The 10,285-nt window shown below is 39.5% G+C and overlaps 1 protein-coding gene across 1 annotated transcript in view; it reads right to left on the bottom strand.

Moving 5' to 3' along the window:
• Window positions 1–234: 234 nt before the first annotated feature.
• LOC311249618 (receptor activity-modifying protein 3) overlaps window positions 235–10,285 on the bottom strand; it is a 30,793-nt gene continuing 20,742 nt past the window's right edge. The window contains exons 2-4 of the mRNA XM_084340807.1: window positions 9,703–9,732; window positions 9,041–9,200; window positions 235–1,129 (exon numbers count right to left, since the gene is read on the bottom strand). Coding sequence (XP_084196933.1) covers window positions 874–1,129; window positions 9,041–9,200; window positions 9,703–9,732 — 446 coding nt within the window. The 3' untranslated portion in view covers window positions 235–873. The remainder of the gene's footprint in view (window positions 1,130–9,040; window positions 9,201–9,702; window positions 9,733–10,285) is intronic.

Below are 10,285 nucleotides of genomic sequence, written 5' to 3'. Positions count from 1 at the left end.
ATCCATGAGCTTTGAAGAATGCAGTGAGATTTGGTTGATTGTCCCGCTGGTCAAGTTACCCAATAAGTTATGACGTCAAGTAACAACTAAAGTCTTCTGCGTCTTGAAGGAATAGTTTGACAGTTAAAAAAATGTGCTTATTTGCTTTCTTGTCAAGAGTTAAATGGGAAGCTTAGCTTAGCTTAAACATGGGAAACAAGGGTAAACAGCTAGCATGGAATTGTCTGCACAAAGTCCACTTGCCTACTGGCAACTATAGCTCACCAATGACAAATTTGATCTTGTATGTTTAGTCCATAGAAAAACTAAAGTGTCAAAGCAACACGTTGAGATTTTACAGGAAGTTAGGTGTTATAGTATTTCTGGGTCAGGTGCAGTTACTTCCTTATGTCTCCAGGAAGTACTGCACCTGATTACTGGTCCACAACTTGTTTTTAACACTTGGACAGAGCCAGGTTAGCTGTTTTCCCACGTTTCCAGTCTTTATGCTAGGCTAAGCTAACAAGCATCTGACTCCAGATACATACTTACTGTGCAAGAAAGCAAATACGCATTAACACACAGTCAAATTCTGGTCTAAAAGAGGCCATTATAGGAGTTGCAAATGTTGAATGATAGTAGGTCAGTGTCAAATGTGTGAAAAATGACAATAATATATTAAAATATTAAAGAAACTACAACTTTGTACAGCCAGGCACTACTTTCCACACATCCACTGGAGGTTTATGTGGTTTGCAGCACCTCTTGTGGGGTAATTCGACCAACTGAAGCAACCTCCAAAAACTCTGCGCACTCTTTTGTACAGTATTGTTTGGGATCTTAAACTCAGTCCTCCTCCCGCTCTTCTCCATCCTATTCCATCTCCCTCCACTGCTAAGCCAGGATATCGCTCCTCTTGCTGCACCACACCACCAGGGCTATCATGGCCAGTGTGAGGAAAACAGGGATAAGGATAAGGATGGTTAGCGTGTTGTCCGGCGGGTCCACCCATACCACCTGCTCAATGGTGCAGTTGGAGAAAAAGTGCTTGTGTATGCGGATGATGTAGCTCTCCACCAGCGGGTTGGGCCAGTAGCAGTGCACGGAGTGGGACTTTGCCTCTGTGCAGAGTGTGAAGAGGTGGTACTCACTGAGGAGAGAAGAACAGAAAGGTAAGACAAAAATTAGCTGACTTCTGATCTTATCAGCTTTGTACTTGAATTTCTTTTTTTAGCATACTTATCAAAAAATGGACACAGTTCAAGGTATGAAATGCATGTAGCTGTGGAGGTGGACAGTTTCAATCTATTAAAACTCAATGACCTTTTAATACACCAGGTTCTCTGAAGGGCACAAAACCATTAATACCACACTACGGTTAAGCTAGTATTAATCAAAGCATTGGAGGTTTGGAAAGTAATCCATCATTGTGACTGGGGATATACCTCATTTTCCACCTCAGCCCACTACTTTCCTCTATTTCAAGAGGCATTCACTGTTCAGGTCCTTCTCAGAGCTTTCCAGGCTTAGAGCTCTGCTCTGATAAATTCATTCAGCCAGCCCTAATCCCTCTTTCTCCATCCTGAATTCTCAATCCTTCACGTCCAGATTTTTCCCCATGACACTCAGGAGTCATTGATATTCACCAGCAGAACGATGAAATGAGCAACTGTTATATTGTCTCACTTTACGCTCACATTGGCTCCAAATCTCATGAGGAAATGTCTTGTTAACATCATTTGGACAATATGTGATTATTTAAACTGCAGTAATGGAACAGCAGGTAAAAAGCATTTTAATATTATTGCCAAAACAGTGTTAGATATTTGGTCAAAATTAATTTTAGAGCAGAATCTGCCGGAACTATTTTTAACCTAACCTATTTTTTACCATATAATATTAGATATAATATATGAAGTATACAACTCAATTTGTAATTTCAAAACAACAAAGATTTTAAATTGTAAGGACGTATAGAGCAAAGGTGAACAACCAAACAGTGACTACAGCTAAAGCAAATTTTCCTACTTTCTTGAGCCTGTTTCCTGCACTTGAAAAAGTCCTTTCCAAAAGCTAACGAGCCTAGCTTAGATGCCCTTTAGATACAAGGCATCTATTCTTACGTATTGCACCTTTAAGTTTTTATACTTACACACACAACCAAAATTTATATGAATTAAGTTACCACCTACAAAACATCCACTAATCAGACGGTAAGGCTTTATTGCTGCTTTGTTTTATAACTAATAACAAACGAACATGTTAACATCAGTGTTGACAATCAGTCTCCGACTTAGAATAGAAAACAGCAACCGATACCAGGAAACATACCAGAAACAAAGACAATCTAAAACATTAGACTGTTTCAACCCGCCCTCTGTACAGCACATTTAAGTGAGGCTCTGACGTCAAGCTGTAGCCATTGTCTTGCTAAAGTGCTGCAACTCATATAAACCATGCTGTCTGTAGGGGATATATATATATATATATATATAGTGTGGCTGCTGTATATAGAGATACAGTACTGGGAATAGAATAGAGTGTTTTGCTGAGAAAAGCTTCCTGTCAAATTTGAACTCGGCAATAGTTCATTATAAAACCAGCGGAAGCTCATATTCATGTGGAAACTGAAAGTTTAGCACTATTTAGATTAATGTGTTCAGATGTAGGGGACAGGAGTAAGCAATCTTAATATAGGCTATTGACTTCATATTTTTAGGGCTCCGAGTTAATGGTGTTTTCTATCAAACAAATCGTAAGCTGAGTCAGGATTTTCCAGCGCACACCAACAGATCAAACGATGTATGCCACTGCTGAGATGAGAAAACGGCAGCAGAGAGAATATTAAGGAGCTGACGAATATGAAAGGACAGAAGGAGGAATAAAAAATATATGTGTCAGAGCTTTCGAGCAGAAGCGATCAAAACGTAGCATGCAGGACTGGAGGGAATAAGAGAGATTTGAAGTTATTTTCCAGATGTAACACAACGCAGCTTACAGGTATTCAGACCGTATTCAAAACTCATATACAGAACATATATGATACATACAAAGAGCATATTTGCACACACACATATTAAGGGTTCTGGGTATACAGATAGATTTGCACTAACGCTCATCTTCTGGGCCAGCGTTTAGTATCTCATTTGAGCACTTTAATGCCCACAAGAAGAAATGTTTTCCATCACTCAGACCCCTGAGATGTCGACGCTTCCACTGAAGCCCACAATGATAAAATTGTTCTGGGGTTTGTAGCTCTGCCAGACAACATAACAGAGATGACACATCTGTTAAATACCTTTTATAGAAGATGGATCCCATTACTGGTGGAGATTTAAATGGCATCTATTCTACATCTGCATCCCATAAGAGACACATAATGTATGAAAGGCTGCTCCTATCTTTCAGTTGTTTGTTTGCCTCCCGGGTCTAATGACTCTGCAAACGAGTGAATCAGATTTTTTTTTTTTCTTTTGTTACACTTCATATGAGCAACTTTAAATATGAATGTTAAGCGAAAACTTTTAATAGTTCAACATTTTCAGAAATACAGTTACTCACTTTCCCGCTGAGACGTAGACGTGAAGACTCTAATGACTCTCGTGCTCCCGGCAAAGAAATAGTTCAAGCATGCACCACCAGAAATTGTCATTTTAACATTTAGGCTTTTGTGCAGATTAAACAAGCCGTATATTAGATGTTAATTAGTGAGCTTTTAAAGGTGCACGGCAGATTTAATTCTCTTTAAACAGAGCAAGGCATTCTGTTATGCCCTTTATAAGCCATCTGGCTGCTGTCTGTTCAAACAGGAGAGTGGTATCGATCTTTTACTCTATGCAAGAAAGCAAAAGCATATTTCCCTAAATGTCTCACTTTAGCCTTAAACCTAATGGAAGAAAACACTGGAATTATGCTGCTGCTGCTAATCAATACTATACACGCTGTAATACTCATGTTCTCTTCATGGAAGGAACTTAAAATTGATGCTCTCTCTTTTTGACGCTTCATTTTCTGCCGTCCTTTAATGTATTTTTAAGACATTATGGAGACTCGAGTCTGACTCTGTGTTGTCGGACAAAACGTGAGCCGATTTTGAGAGGTGGCATGACAGTAAACAAAGTCAGGGTAATGTAGGATTAGATGCATTGCCATGTTTTGTTTTTCGTTAACAAACATTTTAAACAAATTCAAAATGCACAAGCAGCAGTTGGAGGCAAAAGCACTTTATGTTCCAACTTGAACAAAATACGTGCGGCTATCCCAGGCTTTATAAATCTGCCAAACGTGAACGGATGGAGGCGAAGGGGAAAAGAGAGAAAGAACTGGAGTTACTGGTGAGTTCTGTGATCAGTCAGAGGCTGAGCTGAACACACACAGAAACGTTCCTTTCTTGTTTGTTGCTAGCTAGCTTACAGCTAATATTTAGCTGCTACACTGATGGCAGTAAATATTTCTACAAACCACCGATGCCTTCACATTTGTACATGCCATAGACTACATGCCATATTTACACATCTACAAAATGAGTTGTATCACGTTCACATTAGATGTTTCTGACCTGACTCGGACCGTGTTGGAGTTACATTAAGGAAGACTGCCATACCAGTGACCACTGTTCAAGACTGCGTAAAACCACGAGAGACCTCGGGACAATTTCCAACCATGTTTGTAGCGACCAAACCAGATATTTCAAGCCAAAACATTATCTTTTTCTCACTCTAACCAAGCCGTTTTTGTGCATAAGCCTAACCAGACCATAGGCACAGCATTGTCACAGCACAAAATTGAAAACTGATCCTAAAGAAACATAAGGTTGCATCATAAAGAAATGCAAAGTTTGACATAAGACGGCCAGTGCATAATTCTATAATGATTTTTCAACAGTCTCTTTTTTAGATTTTTTGTTTTTTAGTTTAGTATTTTAGTTATTTAAACCATTAGCCGTCCTCTCGCTCCAAAGCTGCCTGGCTTGCAGGCTCCCGCTAGTCGTGTGGACCACATAACACACTTAAAATGGCGCTTGCTCATCTAAATTGTCCATTAGTTGTCATTAGCAGCAGTAGGAAAAAGCTGTGATGACTTTAGAGCAGCATCTGGTCTGTACAGGGGCTGACTGTAATTCCAAACAGTGAATATTAAATGTTCAAGACAGACCAACACAACTGTTCTGCTGCTTTTGTGTGATAACGTTAAGGTGCTGCTCCAGGAGCTGTAAACTGCTCAGGGCAGAAAATGATTACGTTATTAAAGGTAAATGACTGAATGAAGTGTAAATTCACACACACACACACACACACACATACACCCAGAGTGTCTTAGTGGTGTCTCTTTACCCTTTATTATGTGTACCAACAAGCTCATACAGACTCATTTCGAACAGTAACAGTCCCGCTGGCTGGGTGTTTGGCCAGCAGCTATCACTGCAGAGAGGCACGGCTCATTTATCAAATGGAGGAAGCTTTGCAGGGGTCACTGCTTGTTTAAACATGAGGCCCCTCGCTCTCCGGGCTAGAGCCTTCTCACCACTCTCTGGCTCTTTCCCTTCCTCTCCCTCTCGCCTTCTTATCGCCTTCTCCCAGGCTCCAGAGTATACTGCTGCTGACAAGGTTTGTGTGCACTGGAAAAAATGCCACTTAAAAATAAGTTTTAAAAATGATGAAAACAAGGTGTTTTTTGCTTGTAATAAGTTAAAAAAAAACAATTAAATTGCTACTGAAATGCTTTTGTAGGTGATTGTGTCTTATATTAAATGTAAATAGATATTTCATTATAACTGAGATGAATATACTTGGTAAGATTTTGAGTTTTTGCAGTGTATCATCCACACTTGCTGTATGTTAATTAATTTTGAACACAAAACACCCTCGGGAATCATTCTTTCTCATGAAAAAGTGGCCTCGTGCAGGCAGAGTTCCTTGAAAAGCAAGTCACGCTGTGCATCCCACTACATGAAACACTCTTTATTCTTGTGTCTTCTGATCTTTCATCTGTCAGTCACGTTTGTTATGTCAGGCATCACTGACGGATCAGATTTTCATTAAAGGTGGTTCAGATACTTTAAAAATCCCTCTTCATATCCTTCCGTTTTAAATGAGCCACACTGCTAATGCAGAAGCAGAGTATGAACAAAATGTGGAAAACAGAGTCCGGACATTACACCACCCTTCCTGCTCTTCAGGTAGAGCAAAACAGCACTTGAAAGGATCAAACTATTTATAGGCCTGGTGGGACAGTCTTGTGTTATGCTGTTTCCTTTAAAGCAGCAGGGAAGAAAGAAAGAAGACACGACACTGTGCTTCTCAAAGTGAAAGTCAAACAGTCCTGAAAGACAATATCACAGCTGCTCAGAAACACACGATCAAACCGCCTGAAACAGTTTCGCTTATCTTCCGTTTATCATCTATCTAATCAGGATCATTCTAGTTCATTCTAGTTCATTTTTCATTTTTGTTATTTCGGCAGGTTTTAATACATTTTCCTTCATCAATTTACATAGTGAAATCCACCTCATCCCAGAGGGTTGTGACACGTAGTGCAGCCAGCAGAACTGATGGACTTCAGACAAATCATTTGGACTCCAGTTGGACGAGTCCTGACATGAATTTAATGACTTCAGACCCAGCGAGTCAAAAATCAGAAAAGACCTTGGACTTTTAATTTTTCATGAATTTTAACACAAATGTCTTGTGACTTCAGCTCTACAGCGTAAAAACGTGACACACTTCTATACAGCAGCAGTGGAGGAATCACAGTTGGACCGGCTACATATTCAGAGACAGTGTTTAATGTGTACTTGAAAATCAGTGGCAGTTGTTTTGATGTGCCTCTGAAGGACTTATTTATTTTGGCTGCCTGCTTCTATTACGAGAGAAAAGAACTGAAAGAGAGGGACGGCTGAAAGTAGTAAGAGAACTGGCAAATCTTTTTTTAATACCTCCTTTTTCACAGAGCTAAAAAATTCCATTCATATTTAATTTTTGAATGCTAAATCTGCATTTTTGGGCCACTCAGGGGAAGTAGACTCTAGCTTTAACACAACACTCATTTGGACTGTGTCCACCTGATGAATGTAAGTCCAAAATACACTCTTTTAGCTCCATTTTTGGTCTCCACCATCTCCTGTCGGAAATATCAGATTCTTTAGCTCCTGAATCTTCCACTATGTTAACCAGCTTATCCCTACCCTTCAAAACAATGAGCTGAAAGATGCTAAAATGCTCAATAAAGCTAAAGGAAAACTGCAATGGGGTGATAATTAACTTGATGTGGTTAATTCTTTCTCAAAGCTTAACCTAATCTTGCATTCACCTTTCTCATAATCACCGATATAAATCTGTTTGTGAATGTGCGAAACTCTTTATGTGTAAAACACTGTTACTGGAAAACAGCATGAAGCTCTGACAGATTTTCCTGGAAAGAAACATTAGTAAAAAAGTCCTGATGGATGAAGCTGTTGGTTCTCAGAATCTCTGAATTTTTCCCAAAAATCTGTGACTCAATCATTATTTTGACGTCCATTTGAATCTCCCATGAGTACATTATTGCACAAGAAACCAGCCTCTTGGCTCTCTCCCCCCTCGCCTTCTGGCTGCGCTGTTAAAGAAAAAAACGTGAGAGGCCAAAGGTGAGCGGACGGAATGAGGTGAAAATCTGGATAAAGATAGAAAGAGATGGGTGGTCAGGGCTCAGACACTTCTCGAAAACAGCTCTGGTTTTGAGAAGCAAACCTCCAACTGTGTTCTCTAACCCACAGACATCCAACCAGCTGCAGGAGGCTGAGATGGATTACAGTCTTCATAGCGATGTATGTGAAGGACTGACAACTAGTAAAACTACAAATATAGAGCACTCAGACAGGAAGACAACTATACTAGTATTAAAGATAAGAACTCAGAGTCCAGATGTCTTTTATCCTTCACGCCTTTCTTCTGGTTGTAAAAAATGAAACATTTTGTCTGTAGCTCCTCGTAAAAGCTGCCTCCAGTGTAGTTTCCTGATTACCTAATTTATAAGCTCCCTCTGAAAGGGAGGGGATGCTTCTCTCTGCCGGAGTCTGAATAATAAGGAAAGCATTTAATGGCGAAGAACACCAGAATATATTTTGAGAAACCAGCCAAAAGGTATTTGCTGTTGTTGAAATCCCCTTAAGGACACAGAGAAGAGTGTATGATGCTGCTGATAATCCATTTGGAGAACATAGAAAATCAGGTTAGGCTTTGATAAATGCCTCAAAATGCAGTTACAACTGAGCTGATGCTGTGTGTGGGGGTGTGTGTCTAAATGAATGCCTCTGCTACATGTAATGAAGATAAATGCATACCTATGCAGGGTGTAGTCGGGGTATAAATGAATTTAAAGACATTATTCAGATACAAACAGATCTTATGCTCTGAGCATATACCTACCATCATTATCTACCCACTGATTTGTCATTGACGTATAACTTTGGAGCTTCAGACTTTTTCTTTAGGATCAACAGTGAACCAGATGATGCTGTCTGCACAGTGCAAACAGGAACTATACAGAGATGCACAACTTCCAAAAATGTAAACAACAAGGCTCAAAACACTGAGCTGTAAACAGTTTTAACTTTATATCCAGAAGCTTTATCTGCATTTGTTTTCATCAGCTTTCAACAGATGTACTGTGCGGTGCGACATAACGCCTGACAGGTTGCACAGTTTTATATTTACCTCATGATTGCATAAGCACCACCTGTACCACCAGATGTGACTTTACAGAAAATAAATAGAGGAGACATGAGCATCTCAAAAAGTGCATGCAAAGTGGCCAAGAGGGCTTTTCTAATTTTTGCAAATAGCTTACTTTTATTTTCATCTGGACCTCATTGTACCCAGAAGAGCCTTGTTCATGTTGCATGTGAAACCAAAATTCAACAGTGAGTTAACTTGTATAAGTAACATACTTTAACCCAAGCTACAATGTTTTCCTAAACCCAACCACGTTGTTTTGATAACCAATCTTCGACCACAAAACACATCATTAACATTTGTAAAGTGGTTATTTAGACTAAGTTCATATACTGTAGATATGGTCGTACCTTATAAAATGTGTGAGGTTACACCAGTTCTGTGGATCTATGTGATCCATGTCCCGCTTGAAGCCCTCTCCACAGACCTCCACCTCCCACTGCAGACGGGATTCATTGCAGGGTTTCATCGGCCGGGGGGGAGTGGGCTCTATGTTGAAACTGTCAGCGGCTGAGAGGACACGAAGAAGAAAAGAGCAGAGCATTTATAGGTCATGTACCCTGGGTTGTGTGTGTTGCCTCTGATATAGCGACTCAAATGAAACATGACAAAGATGGATGTTCCTGGTTGTTTGGCTTGTATTCTTGTATTATTTATGAGCTGTTTAAGTTTACTGCACGCATTTTTTGACATTTTCCTTTTTCTCATTATGTTCTGTCATAAAGCTGTAATATATATTATATATCTACTGTATATTTTTCAGACTTACCATCACGACTTTCATTTTTACCAACCATGTTATTGAAACAGTCGAAATGTCAGTTTCAATATGTCTCAATACCACAATCCTCCCTTTTCTCTGCTGTTTCTTGTTGTTGCTATTTTTCTGCGATAATGAGTTTTCCTCAGATACTGATACAGTTTCATCTTTTTATATGTTGATTGGATGGATGGATGGATGGATGGATGGATGGATGGATGGATGGATGGATGGATGGATGGATGTGCTTACCTGACAACCCTCTCATTATCCAGACATTGACTGTAAAGAAGCAAAAGAAGAAATAATTTAGAGCAAGTTAAATATGTTCAATAAGAAAACAATCATTTCTTTCTTTACATTTTTGGTACGCAAACAAACATCACTCCTTTTTTCTGTGACCTTTGGACCATGTCCTGACTAAATGCTTGTACCCTCTAAATCTGCAGAACGGGAGGTTGATCCAGATTTACTTCAGACTTAAAAATAGATTTCAGTGAAAACATCCCAAGAGTATAATTTGTGCTGCGATCTGCTGTGTTAAGCTACTGCTAATTCCAACTTCCCATCTCTATCTTGTGCCTTTAATGGGCAAATAACATGGAGAACATGGCACCTGCAGGTACTGCATTGTATTTCTTAGCTGAAGATATGAATTGCTGCCATCTGCTTTAATTTCAGGTAATCATCAAGCACTTTTTTTACTTTTGTAACATCTACTGTATTCCTCTGTGGATCAGTTAAATATTGCAGGTAGTAATTTTACAAGACGTAACAGCCACAGTGAGCTGTTAGATGAGCAGTTGCAAACACCAGGTTCTTTGTCGTTGTTCAT

The sequence above is a fragment of the Pagrus pagrus genome, assembly GCF_965226575.1.
Source record: "Pagrus pagrus genome assembly, chromosome: 20".
Taxonomy (NCBI): Eukaryota; Metazoa; Chordata; class Actinopteri; order Spariformes; family Sparidae; genus Pagrus; species Pagrus pagrus.
This window is presented reverse-complemented; position numbering and strand designations above follow the sequence as displayed.